General features: G+C 38.0%; 1 protein-coding gene across 4 annotated transcripts in view; it reads left to right on the plus strand.

The window, feature by feature from the left end:
* Window positions 1-16,252, plus strand: part of Ak5 (adenylate kinase 5) — a 219,973-nt gene that overhangs the window by 47,493 nt on the left and 156,228 nt on the right. For 3 of the 4 annotated variants that reach the window (XM_010605163.3, XM_010605162.2, XM_010605166.2), the window contains 4 exons: window positions 3,954-4,140; window positions 10,277-10,444; window positions 14,376-14,545; window positions 14,644-14,757. In XM_010605163.3, the coding sequence (XP_010603465.1) occupies window positions 3,972-4,140; window positions 10,277-10,444; window positions 14,376-14,545; window positions 14,644-14,757 (621 nt within the window). In that variant the 5' untranslated portion in view covers window positions 3,954-3,971. The remainder of the gene's footprint in view (window positions 1-3,953; window positions 4,141-10,276; window positions 10,445-14,375; window positions 14,546-14,643; window positions 14,758-16,252) is intronic. The other variant, XM_010605165.3, reaches the window with a different exon arrangement.

A 16,252-nucleotide genomic window follows, 5' to 3' on the forward strand; every position in this document is an offset into this window, starting at 1 on the left:
CCCTGTGCGCCGGGGACCCCGGGGCGGGGGACACTTTGAGAAGAGGCTTGGAAATGAGCGCCGGGAAGCTTGCCTAGTTCTGAGACGCAGCCACAGTCTCGGGTCGGCTTGCCTCCTTTCTGTCTTCCTAGTTGAATCTTAAAGACATCTCTAAATCCTAAGCGCTTGTGATTGGGTAAACAAAACAAAACAAAAAGAATAGAACCGCGACAAGCTTGGTAGGGCGAGCCCGAAAGGGGGTCTCCAGTCATTGCAAACCTGGTCTCCCGGGTCTAAAAAATGACTCACAGATGTGGAAAGCAAGGTAATGAGTTGCTCTCTTTCCTGATGGGGAGATTTATTCTGTTAATTAAAGGGAATTTTAAAAGACCACTTGGTCTTTTAAAATAATTTGCCCCGTTCCCCTCCCCCAAACGGGCACCGCAATTGTAGACCTTAGACTTCTTTAAGCCGCTCATTTCAGGTCATCTAAAGCCAAGATTTACAGGTAAGCCACCTACTGAGCTCAAGGCGGTGGTGTGAAGCCAAATCCGACAAGTGTGTCACCCTGCGTGACAGTAATCAGATGGCATTGTAGAAAGACAGGTCTCAGGAGCGTGTGGTGATAGTGAGGTTGGTGTTTCGTTTCGTTTTGTTTTTAGTTTTCAAAAATTAAATAAGGAGATGAAGAGTTGAAGGTCTTTGTCACCAATTTTACTACTGAGATCATTTTCATTTCTACGTTTCTGAAAGAATGACTAGAAACAGCTAAAGGATGACCACCAGATTGCAAAGGACTGCATTTATAAAGCGTCTTCTCTGTAAACGTGAATACTGTTTTTCCTCCTTGGAGGACGGTAACCATAGAGAATAAGGGGAGTTTGTTCGTGAAAATCCACTCTGCAAACAGGTGCCAGTAGGCATTTCTTGTTCTGAGCCAATCTTCTCATTGGCTTTCTTGCATGTGAACGGTATGATTTAAAATGATGCACACCCAGAAAAAGAAGCCAACTTCGCCTAGGTGAAGCACCATCATGCTGAGTACTTAGATTCAATCCCGGACAATAGGAAGATGGGAGGCGATAACCTCAAAGGCTCCATCCTTCCAGTAAAATGGATCTGTGCTGTGCACAGCTGCAAAAGAAAAAGCAATCCCTGGCAATTTTCCATGAGATGAATGTACACAACAAAACCAAATACCCTAGGTTTCTGAGCCTGATTTTTTTCCATCCAAACTGCAATACTCTGGGTATGTTTAACAATTAGGTAGGCATCAAGCTCCCAAACATTGCCCCCAGCTGTGCATGTGAGACACCAACAGTGACTGATTACTGCATGTGTTTCAGCAAACAACTGGATATAACTGAGTGACCTTTACAGATTTCTTCCTGATTTGAGACAGCGCATGGACTCATTGTGATGTGCGATATCTCAAGTTGTTTCATATTTGAAGTGTATTTCTGTTTAAATTTTTTTTTCTCAAAAATCACTTTCTCCTGATGTTTTCTTTCATGAGTCCTTCATTCTAGCTAACCTGCTGATGAATACATCAATCTTATACTTTGGAAGTGTGATTTGGCAGCTAATGCTGTGGGAAGTCAGATTAAGTTATTCAAGTTTTCAAACAGCTAACTCAGAGACTGAGTAATAATGTCTGCTAGCTATCCTCAATTGCTGATAGTAATGAGCTATTAGAAGAATGGACTTTAATGATCCAGGAAGAAGTAGGACCCATTGACTCTTGGTAAAAATCAGTGCCTTTTTGAGAGTCAGTTTTGTCAAAGGCTGAAGATGTACATTTCCCAGTCAGAAAAGCTTCAGTTGAACACATTCACCCATTTTAGGTTTAATCTTGAGTGATTCATGTTGTAGTTGGATTTTGAATGGGACACAGATAATCTGGTATTTTCTTTTATTCTGTATCATATTTTGCAAAATATACCGAGGGTAATAATATATGGGCTTAGGAATCAGAGACTGAGTTGGAAACCTGGGCTTAGGGTCCTCTATCCAAGCTACCTTGAGCAAATCACAAACATTTCTGAGCCACAATTTTCTAATCTTTAAAATGGGGATAACAGTGCCACCCAGGAGCGGGAGTGCCCAGCTAGCCCGTGCTCGGAGGACACGGAGGTCTCCACACAGGGGTGTGGCCGGCTCTGCTTGGTGTGGAGGAGGGGCGTGGGAACTCAACTGCATTGGGCCTATGGACAGTGCAGATCTGGACACGAACTAGATGCAAATGCCGGGCTTAGTATTTTCTGCTCCCTCAGCAGGAGAACTGATCTGATGGAGTTACGTGCTCTAACCCACTTTCTTTAGGGTGTCAGCAAACAAATATACCTGCTAAGAATTCCCTGCCATTCTGGGCAAGTTGCACAAGAATGACTTGAAAATAGAATACTGTATTTAGGAAAGGTGTCCATCTTTTTAAAGGATGTGTGTTTTGCACATTAAAAATACATACCGATAGCTAGTATGGTGGTGCACAGCTGTAATCCCAGCACTGGGGAGGCTGAGGCATAAGGATTGCTGTAAGCTCCTGGATACCCTGGCCTACAAAGCGACTTCAAGGCCAATCTGTACTACATAGTAAGACCCTGTCTCAAAAAACCAAAATAAACAAATAAACAAATAAATACATATTTGTGATAATAATTTCTATGCTTTTTGCACAAAAAAAAATTCTAAAGGAAAATGTTTCACACATCAGTCAGTTCCCAGGAGTCAAACTTTCCAAACTTGTAGCGTTTTTTGAGACTAGTACATGTGACACATTGAACACCAGGAATAGAAAATATAAAGCTGGATTATTCACTCGTGTTCATATTTTCTCTCTTGCTCTCCCTCCCCCTCATCTCAACAAATATTGTGGTGACTTAGTACATGGGCTACAATAGTCTCAGGCTTCTGTTTCTTTCATAACTCAGACTTCAGTTTTGAATGTTTTTTGTGGGGAGAAAAGGTTAATATGGTCCTGCCATATGCCAGAGGAAAGTATCAGGCATAGGGAATGAAAAAAATAGACCCACTTTGTGTTGTTGGAGAGTTTACGGTTTACAGTTTAGAAGTGGAGACTAACTGAAAAAGCAGTTAAGTGTAAATGACAAGCGTGATGTTTCACGTTGGGTACCAGGGGACACAGAAGAGGAGGGTCCACAGGTCAACCTAGGGATACAGGAGAAAATTCATGGTAATAACGATGATGCTAATGAGTATGTTTTAGTCAGATTTCCTGTTGCTGGATATAATACCTGACACCCACAACTTAAAGAGGGAGAGGTTGGGTTTGGCTCACAGTTTCAGGGAATTCAGTCCATGGCCAGCTGCCTCCAAGGCAGAAGCTTGGTAGGAGGACATGGTACAGCAAAGCTGCTTAGTTCATGACAGCTGGGAAGTAGAACAGGGAAACAGTGCCAGAGAGGAGGGAACAAGGACCATATACGGTATCCAAGGTCACACTTCCACGTCCCGCCCAGATACATCCAGAAGTGTGCTCCACTAATCCCCCTGGGTGGTTCCTGACACAGTCAAGCTGAGCAGTCACAAACTAAAACCAACATTTGTTGAGTACTTGGAACATACAAGTCACTTAATACATTTCAAAAACTCTTTTAAAGCCCCATTTTACAGAAGAAATAAGGGCTTAGAGACCTGAAGGATGCATGACTGAGATCAATAATGATTAGAGGCATTTCCACAGGCTACGCTTTATCTCACTTTGTTCAGTCTTTGCTATTTTAAACTGCATAGTTGCCTGCATTGTTCAAAAGGGCAGAGAATGCTAAGCTGCAGACTAACTGATCCAGAATGTAAGTGGTTATCTTCATCTACTCAGTCAGATCACAATTTCTACTCTACTTGTTTATGCCAAGGACAGAAACGACCCCAAATTCAGAGATGGGATGTAACAGTATTTTAGCAAAGACGGTTTTAAATGCTATTTTCTTTGTGCATATTTTGTTGTATTTCAGAGCCTTTTGAATGGACTGATGTGCTCTAAGCCTGACGATCCGGTGGAATACTTGGAAAGTTGCTTACAGAAAGTAAAGGAACTAGGTGGCTGTGACAAGGTGAAGTGGGACACATTTGTCAGCCAGGAGAAGAAGACCTTACCCCCACTCAACGGGGGACAGTCGCGGAGATCCTTCCTAAGAAATGGTAATGTATATGCAGAAGGGCAGTACTGTAGTCAGAGCAGTTCCCTTTAAAACACACCGTGGAGGCTACAGACCATAATTTAATTTATTAGGGTTGTAAGTGCTTGGGAAATTATGAGTCCTTGGGACATGATTAATCGCTTTCTGCTACTAATTCTAATCACCTCCATAGACAAACAAAATTATATACCATTGTCCAGTGGTTTGCTAAAGGCTTAATGAAATTTTTTTATTGCTGACTTCATTATTTTGTAAAATGAATTACATTAACCAACCCTGAATTTACTTTTAAATTGCAAATTGGCTTTTTCCAAATAAGGAGTAGAATACAGATAAAATTGGTAGCTATTACATAACAATTCAACATTTGTCATTAGCTAGATATTTGTATTGTTGATATGTTTCCAAGACCAGAATTCATATTAATATATCTGAATATGTGCATGTAAAGTTTATATTAATTGAAAAAGATTTATTAAGGGGCTCTTGAATGTGATAAGATTAGGCACCAGGGTGCTTTAAAAGAAGTGAACTTGTTACATTTTAGGAGGAGTTTTACAAGAATGAGAGTTTAGTAGAGAAGATTCATGGTGATCTGCTTTCTTTCTAAAAATATGTATTTGTCAGAATCATTGAAATCAATCAACATGAGGCAATCAGCCTTTCAGGCTCTGGATGAAGTTGTGAGGTATAAGGGTATGTGAAAAGGAGAATCAGTTGCCGCCAGGGAAAACTAAGTCCATTCTTTTGTAGTGCCCAAGATCATTCTATTTCCAAACCTTTAACCACCCTCTTAAACCACAACAGAAAGTTTCAGCTATATCAACAAAATGTGAGGTGGAGATGATTCCATTTGAGATAAATTCAAGAAGGAAATAGGTCATAAGTTTGTTCAACCTTACTCATGATCCATTTAGATTTTACTTGAATGTGGTATGTAAAAAGTCATGCTGTGTTAATTTTTAAGAAGCACAATCAGAAGCAAAGTAGAAATGCCATTTCCTCAGAAACATCTATGAACAGGAGAAGAGTTCCCGTCCAGGCGGGAGTCAATATTAGTGGTTTAGGTTTGCAAATGATTATCATCTATTTTACTAAAGATGTGACACATCCCCCAACCAAATTTCCTAATGGGAAAAGAAGCAACTGAGAGATCTGGAATTGCTGTTTAAAAGTAACTCCAGAAACTTTCACATGTTCTCATGGATACCACACACCACCTGGAAAAAAAAAAAAACAAAAAACAAGAATTGGAAAATATTTGGTGTGACCGTAAAGTAAAAGGTTAACATCCCAAGTCTTTGAGAGCATTTGACCTCATTACTGTACAAGGTCTCTCACTCTGATTCATCTTAAATAGATGGTAAAACAACATTCAGTACATAATAAACCATGCCATTACATTCCGTGGTAAATCCTAAGGTTGAGGTCATGTTTTCATATGCTTGCAAAATTGCATTAGCACCAAATATTTTTATTTGACCAATAGAACCACCCAATTCTAAAGAGATTTTTACTCTTCCATAGACTCAGTTTCTAGCTAATAGCAGGTTGTGAGCTCCAAGTTGAAAAATGCACTCTCTATAAATCAGTGAGGTTTCTGATCGACTGAGAGCAGCCTAGGATACACAGAATAGCAAATGAACAGAATTGCAGTTTAGGGCTCCAATCCAAACTGCATGCACACAGCTTAGATTTGGCACCTTCTATGGCCTGCAGTCACCAGAGTAACTTTAGCTGTTATGCTGCAGCACATTTCTTGGTCCACATTCACCTTTGGGTAGGCAATTTTAGCGCCCTTCAAAAGTTCGTGAACCTTCCCTACATGGCCAACTTGCCCCTCCTCACTGAGGCAAAAAGCTGCTAGAATCTGGCCCGGGGTCAATTAAATGTATGTTTTATGTCCTTACTAGATAAATTGAGATATTGCTAGAGAACTAGTAAATTTGAGATATTACTAGATTTAGCCTAAGATATTTTGCCATGTTAGAAATCAAATCTAAGGAGCTACGACGTCCAGTTAGTAAGTCACTCTAAGACTGGCAGGAAAGTAATGGTTTGCAACAAAACTGAAACTTGCCGTGGTTACTTGGCTTGATGCTGCATGGAAACTAGGTAAGCTGGACGTGTAACAGAGAATGGTGAGGGCTGTGGCCCAGTGAGAGAGCAGAGCTAGAGAGCACAGTCATCATCTGAAGCTCAGTTAGCAATTTTGGAACAGTGCTAACCAAAACACATGTGTGGGCTGTATGGCGTTCGTGAGTGACCGGCTTTGGAACTCTTGATCTACCAGAATAAATTAGCATGTGAAATGAAAATGCTGGTTTAACTGGCACTAAGATAAACTTGCTTGTTGAGTTTAGGGTTTCCATGCCTTCTAATACTTTTCTAGATTTCCCAGCCAGAGGTCTTTTCATTAATGATAAAGTAGAACCTTTCTGTGTTTTGTGGTGGCAAGAATGTTGTATCCACTATCTGGAACATGTGCTAAAAAATGGAAAATATTTTCTGAAGTGATTTATCCTGTCGTGATAACATTTTATTTTTATGAAATGTTTTACCTATTTATGCTTTGTAAGTTTTGGTTGTAATTTGTGAAATAGAAATTTATGAAACAGAATTTGTGAAATTCAACAAAATTGCTAACTGCTCAGTAACATAAACCAAAATGATTATCTCTAGAAATACAGGGATTCATGAATTTTTATAAAAATATCGACATGAATATTAACACAGAATTATCCTGAAAAACTATTCAGTCCCATAAAATATGTGTGTCACCTAAGCAAATTACTTTTCTAAATTAAAATATGACAAGGCCATAATAAAGTATTTGCTGTTCAATGTTAAATTTGAGAAGAGCATTCTTTGTTTTCCCCTTGTCATATGCATATGACTGAACAAATAATTAAATGTGGATAAGAGTTCTGGTCTCAACTATCTGTAGACATTTCCTGGAATATCTCATTGTCATATTATACTCAGCATGGCTAAAATCACTTACACCATATTTGCATCAAAATCAACACTTCTCCTTTTCCGGTTTCCATGAAATCAGTCACTGAGTCGATTGGGCAGTAAGATAACCATTTATTGAGTACTACTGTGTGCTAGATATTCTTTTAGGATGGAGATTGCAGCCAGCAAGAACAGGCAGATGCCTATCCTCAGGGAGTTTACAGGTTAGCAATGAAATTAGGCATTAAAAATTATTAAGTAGTGCTACAGGACATCTCATATGTATGGAACTGACCCTATTACCCAGGGGCTGAATCCATCCTAGGTGGGGGTACAGGATAGGTGTCCTGAAAGAAATGACAGGCTCATATTTGAAAACAGAAAGTGGAATCTGTGTACACTAGAGAAAGATGGAGAGGATTGCAAGTGTCCCAAGGAACAAAGAACAGACGTTCTTGACAGACAAAGGATGTGATGTGATCAGGAATGAGAGAAGCCCAGTATTTCTGCAACAGAAAAGAAAGATACTATATAAAGTTCAGGATGTTCCTGGTTCTTTTAGGCATGAAACCTGGAAATTGCCTTTGAGCTATCATTTCCTTTCATTTCTTGTATTCCAGCCTTGACCACATTCTTTAAATCTGGCCATTCATTTTCATTTCCCCGAATACTACTGTAGCCCAAGCCCGCATTTCTCTCCTGTGAATCACTTTAACAGCTTCCTGGCTGCTACTTTTTCTGCTCTTACTCTTTCTCTACTCACATCCATTCTAACATCCATCAGGTTAATAGTCCTAAGAAATCAATTTCATCCTATCAGTCTTCTAACCTTCCACCCCAAAACCTCCCCTGGATTTCACTCGATTAAAGCTAAACATTTTACCCTGATATTCAAGGTTTTTTACACTGTGGCCACATTCTACCTGCCCATCTTATCTTTTGGGTGATTTCTTTATGGGAAACTATCTTTTTCAGCAAAGCATTCTCTTTATTATTAATTAGCAAATATTTATTAGACACTGGCTGTCTGCCAAGCACAGTACTAGATGTCAAGAATTCAGAATTCCCAATAATAGGTCAAGTTCCTCTCTTGAGGCACTTAACGATCTAGTAGGAGACAGTGAATGAATGAATGAATGAAAAAATTCTCAGATGGTTGACAGAAGCTGTGCAGAGTATTAAATTAATGTTCTTGATATTTGAGAGACGGCTACACAAAATTAGAAAGTCAGGTAAGTCCCTTTATAGGAAGTGACATTTAAGCTGTGCTGTGACTGACAAGAAGCAGTCGGGCATGGGGCCAAGGGGTGAAGAGTGACTCAGATACTAGATTGTGGGGACAAATATGAAAGTAAGCAAACCAGTGAAGTGATTGTTACAAGTAGAAGAAGATGTCACCTTGGGAAAGGGTTGTAGAAGTGGAGATGAAGAAAAGAATATATACATTTGGGCACTAGGATACAGCTCAGCGGTATAGTGCTTACCTGGCCTGAAGTCCTGAGTTTGATCCCCTTCCCAGAAAAAAGAATATATACCTTTGGAATGTGTTTTGGTGATGAAGTCTATGGGAGTAGACAAGATAAGTGAGGGAAGACGGTAATCAAGGATAATGCTCAGGGTTCTGCATTATGTTGGGTGAATTAAATTTCAAGGTAGAGCAGGCTGCTTTTGTTAGTACCTTTCCCGACATAGCCTTTCCCATCATTTTCTAAGACTGTTCACTATCCTCTGCAGATACTCAATTCTTTTTATGAAGTTAAAACGTATCTAGTAAGTCAGTGGCCAATGGCCTCATTTATTTTATCCACAGAGAATGGCAAGTTGTAACTGACTGACACCCCTGGGAGGAGGTGCCAGCATTGTGCCATGTTTAGATTCCGTAGCTACTTTATCAGAATCCTTCATGCAAGGCCAGGTGGTATCCTGTTTGGTAGGTGCTCTCTGGAGAGTTAGGGCTCCTGAGATATTGACACATGAGGTGTGGAAGCCATGAACCATAATCACAGTAGACAGACAGGTTGAGACCATCTGTCTGCCTGCTTTGGGCTTGTCAGATCTGGCTTCTGGTCCTTTGTGTCATTTGTATTTCAGACTCTGAGTCTAGGTATTAGGCCCACCAACTGGGATATACCTTCTGCATCACTTTTGTTTGTCTTCCAAAGTTCTGGTCCTGCTTAAATCCTTTCCTGCCACTCCATCCCATATGGATTTGCCCATTCTTTGATCTTCTATGATGTCAACCCTGAGAGATTTCTCACTCTAGCACTTCTCCTGCCTGCTGCATGCAGCTGTCAGATATAAGCATATAAGCTCTAATTTGTAAGCACTGAAGAGATAGGACTACATCTTACTCTTCCACTGAATCACCCTCAACACGTTAACATGGCTGGCAGTATGGCAAATATTTGTTTCCATTATAGATCTAAATTTAAACCTTTACATTTATATTTTAACTCAAGTAAGTTAAAGATAATAAATATTGGGAAAGTAAAAGTAATGATGTCAAGGGCCAGCGATTTAGCTCAGTGGTGCCACCGCCTGCCTCACAGGCACAAGGTCCTGAGTTCAATCCCCAGTACAAAAAAAAAGTAATGATGTTGAAATATGTTCCAAATGTATAAATTATTTGCACCCTGCTATCCTAGCTTATCACACTATTCTAATTTTTTGTTTATCTTTATGCCACCAAAGCATTCCACTGGTCCACAGAGATCCTGGACCATAGTGACACAATGATTGGCTCCACAGGTAGCTGCATAAAGATGTGAAGGTTATATACTGCACAACTCAGGCAGGCACCATTTACAAAGGCCAGGATACATACAACCTACCAAGCAACACTAGACAGGGTCAGAGAAGGTTCCTCTAGTGCCAGGGATGGCCTAGTCTAGCTCACTGCCAGTTTTAATAAAGTTTTATTAGAACACAAGCATGTTCACTTATTTATAGATTGTCTGTGGCTGCATTCATGTGACCATGTCTGGCTTGGGTATAATACTGTGACTCTTAGAGGCTAAAATATTGTCTATCTGGAAAAATTACTGACCATTTAGAAAGTCTTCTTCCAATTGAAATGACAAATCAAACTCATTAATTAAACTCATTTTAACTGCTTAAAGGTGAAAAGTGTTTTATCATGCTTTTTTATTCCTTTTCAAAGTTATCTTACTTTTTTGCAGTAATGCCTGAAAATTCAAATTTTCCATATCGGCGGTATGATCGGCTCCCTCCAATCCACCAATTTTCCATAGAAAGTGACACAGATCTCTCGGAGACTGCAGAGTTAATCGAAGAGTATGAGGTATTCGATCCTGCGAGACCTCGACCAAAAATCATTCTTGTCATAGGTATGAGGACAGAAAGCAAAATTCTCTATCATTGCTAATTTTATTTATATGTTTATAAAAATGTGGATCGTATCACATTTACAAGTGCTTAGGTGGGTAATGACAAGCAACAGAAACAAAAGTTCAAGGGACAATAAAGGGAAATATTTTTAGAATAATTTTCAATAAAATAGAAATCATAATAATATAATTTAGTCTTTATTGTATTTTCATAGATTGCCATTACGATGTCATAGAATTCTTTATAATGAGTTGCAAGTAATTGTTTCAAGATGTATTGTCCTATAGTTTTATTTAATCTTTAATATAGATTCCAATAAAATGTTTGCTAAACATGATGTGTGGGGTTTTGTCCCCCTTTAATTCAATAAATTGAATTTTTATTCCATATTAACTTTAAAGGCAGTGGTAAATAACAATACATTGGTAGGAATCCACATAAATGAATCTTTCTTATGGCAAACCAGTATTCACAATAAAATTTAAATTTCCATGTTGTTGGACAAGCAAATATAATAGAAGAGCATTTTGTATCACGTATAATATCTGAGTATTAACCAACATAACAAACACATGAAGTTGCCAACTTGAAAAAAATGATGCAAACACACTGAGTTATAATAAGAATTTAAGTTGACCAGACTAGAGGAGTGACATTTACACCTATCAAAGTGAAGTGAAAATGAAATTACAAATATTTTAGCCCCTGAATTGTTAAAAACAGTATCACTGGAAGAGAGTTTAGAAATCAGCTTTGGAGAAGCTGGACAGTGGTGGAACGCTTGCCCAGTATGCACAGAGCCCTGAGTTTGATTCCCAACAACAACAACCACAACACACACGAGCGCACACACACACGCATGCACACACATGCACACACAGAGCAGAAGAAATCACCTCTTAAGTCAAAATATTCTTATGTTTTATGAAAGTCTCTACTGGGCCATAAACCTCTACTCTTAAAAATTGAATACTTTTTTGTATGTGCCTAAAAATTTGGGGTCCTTTCTTAGAAGATAAGGAAGCACTTCATAAAAAAAGAGAGCTACAAATTAAGAGCAAATGGAAATTATTTCACCACTTTATGGTTTATAGGTAAGCAGAAAACAGCCTCTGAATTTCATTTTCTTGCTACTGTTAGTAAAGGACTGGTGATTGTTAGCAGGATGAACAAATGGAACTTGATTGTCCATGAAAATGGTGTAATACCAAATTACTATGTGTAAAAGAGCGCAGATAAGATTTTTTGTGCGTTATGAATTTCATATGGAAATGAGTAAAGTATTTCAGTAACCTAGAATCTTTGGAGAAGACACAAATCTTCACCACTTCATGCTTCTTTTTATTCAGCAAGATCAACTTGCTTCCCAAAGATGTGATTCTGGTTACAGAATTGTGTGCTGTACATCTAAGGAGTACAAATAATTTTTATAGCATGGAGACAAGACAGACAAAAAAAAAACCTTAAGTTTTCTGAGAAAATTTGGGGCAATTTTATAAGTTTTGAGGAGTTGTACAATTTGTACCTGAACCTTACAAATTTTTATTAGCTCCAACCTGAAGAAAGTATGAAGCAGGTAGAGATGCCCACATGATATTATATTTAAATAAAATAAATTTTCCTTCTGAAACTACAGAATTTTGTTTAAAGCTGGCCTTTTTGGTACAGATACGAATCTCTTATGTTAATGTAATCATAAAATCTCACTTAGATGAATTTTAGTATTTATAAGTATTTGAAATAAGTAAACAATAAAATTAAGCTCATTGTGATTTTAGAAAGTAAAATTAATCTGGTAGGAAGTTTTAGTAATCACACTTATTCAACAATTAGTGCTCGTCTCATCAATGAACCAATCTTATTTTTTGCTTTGTTTTCTGTTATTGCCTCTATAAATTAACAAAAAGTTTTCCCTAAAGGTTCCATAACTTTTTCAATGTGTTTGAATTTTTTAATTTAATGTAATTTCTGGTGTCTGGGTTTGATGGCTTGTGAGATCAAATGTGGAAATAACTATATTCTGATAGATAGTTTTGATTCTTTAGATATTATATCAGATTGAATTTGTCAGTTGAGTTGGTCATGTAATATTTTTTTTCAAGCCAGTCCTTGAATAGCCCATGTTAGTAGGTCAAAGCATGTATTGGGGACCAAACCTACTTTTGAATTGCACGTAAAGAATTTAATTTGGGAGTAGCAGCAGTAGTTTATAATGTTAAGCCTAAGAGGATAAAATGTACAGCTTCTTAGAAAGAACAGGGTCAAAAATGCAAACAATTCCTGTGCTAAGTGTAGTAAAGCAATAAAAAAGTGAAAACTAGATATTATTCAGTTCGTTGTTTGGGATTGGATTCAGAAATTGTTCTTCTTACATTAGCTATCTGGGAATTCTGCTAACCAAATCTATCCACTCTAAGCTTTTCTTAGAAAAAACAGGCCTTTCTCTTTAACATATTATTTGAAGCACTAAGAATTACTAATTGAATGATTAGATATAAAATGACTTCACACAAAAATTTTCATATTAGTAGGGAAAATATCCACTCACTTTTGTGTTGATTTTAATTTTCAATGTAGCTTATAAATTATAATCATTATGTTTTGGAGAATATTACAAAAATATTTTATTACTTATTAGTGAATTTTTTAATATTTTACTTACATTCAATAATTTATGCTCAAGTCCTTGGAAAATAGTTCAATTTGTTACCAAATAACTACAAACTGGGCTGATTGTTATATACTGCACTTCAAAATTTATTCTGACTCTAGATTCTGTTGTTCAGAAATGCAAATTAACTAAAATTATACTAATATAATTTTAAAATAAAATCTAGTTTATATATTAACATTTTGATTATTTTATTTGTCTTTAAAAGTAAATGGCAGTTGCTGAGTAATGTTGCCAAACGTTGATTATTCCATACTAATATATCACATACTCAAAGTTCTTAGTGATACGAAGTTTTTCTACCTAGAAGACCTATTCCATTCATTCTGTATATTCATTACGTAAAACTTTTGAATTCAAAGGAGATAGGCAAGAACATGCATGAGTAAACAGATTTCCAAATAAACTGATTTAAATAAGCTGTCGCTACTGGTGTGCCTGTGATTATTTTAAAAACTGTTACATTTCACCAATTTATACATTAACTCTTTATTGGTATGATACACATTTCTGTTAGTTTTATCATTGTCTTTTGTGTCCCGTAGATTTTTCTTTGATTGTAAGGGGCTAACAGATTTTACATAGAAAAAATGTCAAGGTTTTTTTTCAATTACGTTGTTTAAACAAAAGTTTTTGAGCCAGGCGTGGTGGCGCATGTCTGTAATCCCAGCACTCAGGAGGCTGAGGCAGGAGGATTGCTGCGAGTTCGAGACCAGCCTGAGCTACATAATGAGTTGCAGAGCAGTATGAACTACATAGTGAGACTCTGTCTCAAAAAACCAAAAAAAAAAAAAAAAAAAAAAAAAAAAAAATGTTTTTGACTAGTGGCTATTGAACCCATGGATGGTAGGCAGGACTCAACCAAGACCTACGTCCTGAGTGGCCTCCCCCGAATTTTTAAATTAGCTCTCTGCGCATGTGCGAGTGTGGCTGTGAGCATGTGCGCATGCGTGGCGCTGGAGAGCCAACCAATGCGCATGCTCACTTGGTAGTCTGTTGCTGAGCTACATCCCCAGCCCAATCACTTTTTTTACTAACAGGTAGGGGAAAATGTTTCTTTCAACTAATAAGGTTGGTCAAGGCAATTCTGTCCTTTCCCTGGCCCTCAATCTTTTCTTGCTCTGCATTCAGGCAGCCACAAAGCCAACATCCGCCCACCCCGATTCACCTCGGAGTCCAGAATCCTCGTCTCGGTGCCAGGTGTCTAAAAGGAGCTCCTTGTTGTGTGAGGTCACAGTTTCACCTCTTTTGCATGATAGGAGGTCCTGGAAGCGGGAAAGGTACTCAGAGTTTGAAAATCGCCGAACGCTACGGATTCCAGTACATTTCGGTGGGAGAATTACTGAGAAAGAAAATCCACAGCGCCAGCAGCAATCGGAAGTGGAGCCTCATTGCCAAGATCATTACCAACGGAGAACTGGCCCCGCAGGTACTGGGGTCCGCTTCGCTGCTTTTCTGCAAAAGGTGGCGATACCGCTGTGAGGGCACGAATTTTAACCGTGGTTTCTCATCTTTTCTGTCTGAAAGGAAACAACGATTACAGAGATAAAACAAAAATTGATGCAAATACCCGACGAGGAGGGAATCGTTATTGACGGGTTTCCACGTGATGTTGCCCAGGCTCTGTCTTTTGAGGACCAAGTAAGAAAGTTGCCTTACCTTTTAAACGGCCTACTTTTTACTGACAATTTGGGGATTTAAAAAGAGGTTTCTTGGAAGACTCACTTTTTTTTAATGAATTCTGGTCTGAAACAGGCAAGTACAACAGGATGGGTTGGCAGAGGGTTATTGCCTTGGCAAAGGCTTAAAAATGTAAGAGTCTCTGCCAAAAGGAAAGAAAAAAAAGCTAATAATAGAATTCATTGTTTTTATTAAAAAATGAAAATCCATCTAAACTTTATTTCAGAATACTTAAGATTACTTTTTTATACTTAATTAAAAATAAGCCTTATTCAGTTGTGTCTAGGGATGTAAACTATCACTCTGTACTTATGATTTTGCCAATTAAGAAAGCACTCTTTATGGGATTGTAAAGTCATGTACTTTCTATCTGTATTAAGACAGAATTCAGGGCCAGAGATTTAGCTCAGTGGTTCTGTTGATGGCCTCCCAAGCACAAGGTGCCGAGTTTGATCCCCAGCACAAAAAAAAAAAAAAAAAGATACCATTTAGTTGCCAAAATTTACTTAAATTTGAGTAGTCTATGCCTGCTTGATTCCTAATACACCTGTCTTAAGGGAAATAAATAAATTAAAATATTTTGTATTTTTTTAATCTTCTGAAAGTATATCGTTTAAATTTTAATTACAAAAATAATACATATGCATAAAATTTTTTTTTGAGTCAAGGTTTCACTTGGTCATCTAGGCTGGGCTTGAACTCACAATATTCTTGTCTCAGCCTCCCAAATATACGTGTGGCCCAATATGGTCATACATACCAGTAATCATACTCTGGAAGGATAGGGAAAGTGGATTACAAATTGAAGCCCAGCCTTAGCAACTTTGTGACTTGCAAGACCTTGTCTCAAAATTTAAAAATATAAAAGACTGGGGATATAGTTCAGGGTGAAGGCCTGTATTCAACCCCCACTTTCATTAAAAAAAAAAAAAGTCCTGGGCCAGGGATTTAGCTCAGTGGTGTCGCCACCTGCCTCATAAGTACAAGGTCCTGAGTCCAATCCCTGGTACCAAAAAAAGACAATAAATTAGTCCTGCTAAAAAGGGGAGTCCATTAATACCTAATACTCTGCTTTCAGCCACTGCTCCTCTTGTCCTTAGAAGTGGAAATATTGTTTTGTTTGTTATATGTTCTTCCAGGTCTTTTTCTAGACTTCTACACACATACACACAGGGATACACACAGACGAGCACTTGCACTTTAAATTTTCATACCCTTTTCCAAGCCGCCTTCTAAAAACACTTTTCCAAGTTAAACCCTCGCTAGTATTGAATGAGAATGTCTATTTCTCTGGACCCTTTCCAACTAGATATAATTCATTTTCAAAAAATTTGCCAACCTGATAACTGAGAAATGGCACCTCATATTTTAAGTCTGCATTTTGGGGGTTACTGTTAAGCCTGGTACTGAACATATTCATACACTTAGTGACTTTTCTTGTATAAACTGCTTGTTC

The sequence above is a fragment of the Fukomys damarensis genome, unplaced genomic scaffold, assembly GCF_012274545.1.
Source record: "Fukomys damarensis isolate Sample0158 unplaced genomic scaffold, DMR_v1.0_HiC HiC_scaffold_33, whole genome shotgun sequence".
NCBI classification, from domain to species: domain Eukaryota; kingdom Metazoa; phylum Chordata; class Mammalia; order Rodentia; family Bathyergidae; genus Fukomys; species Fukomys damarensis.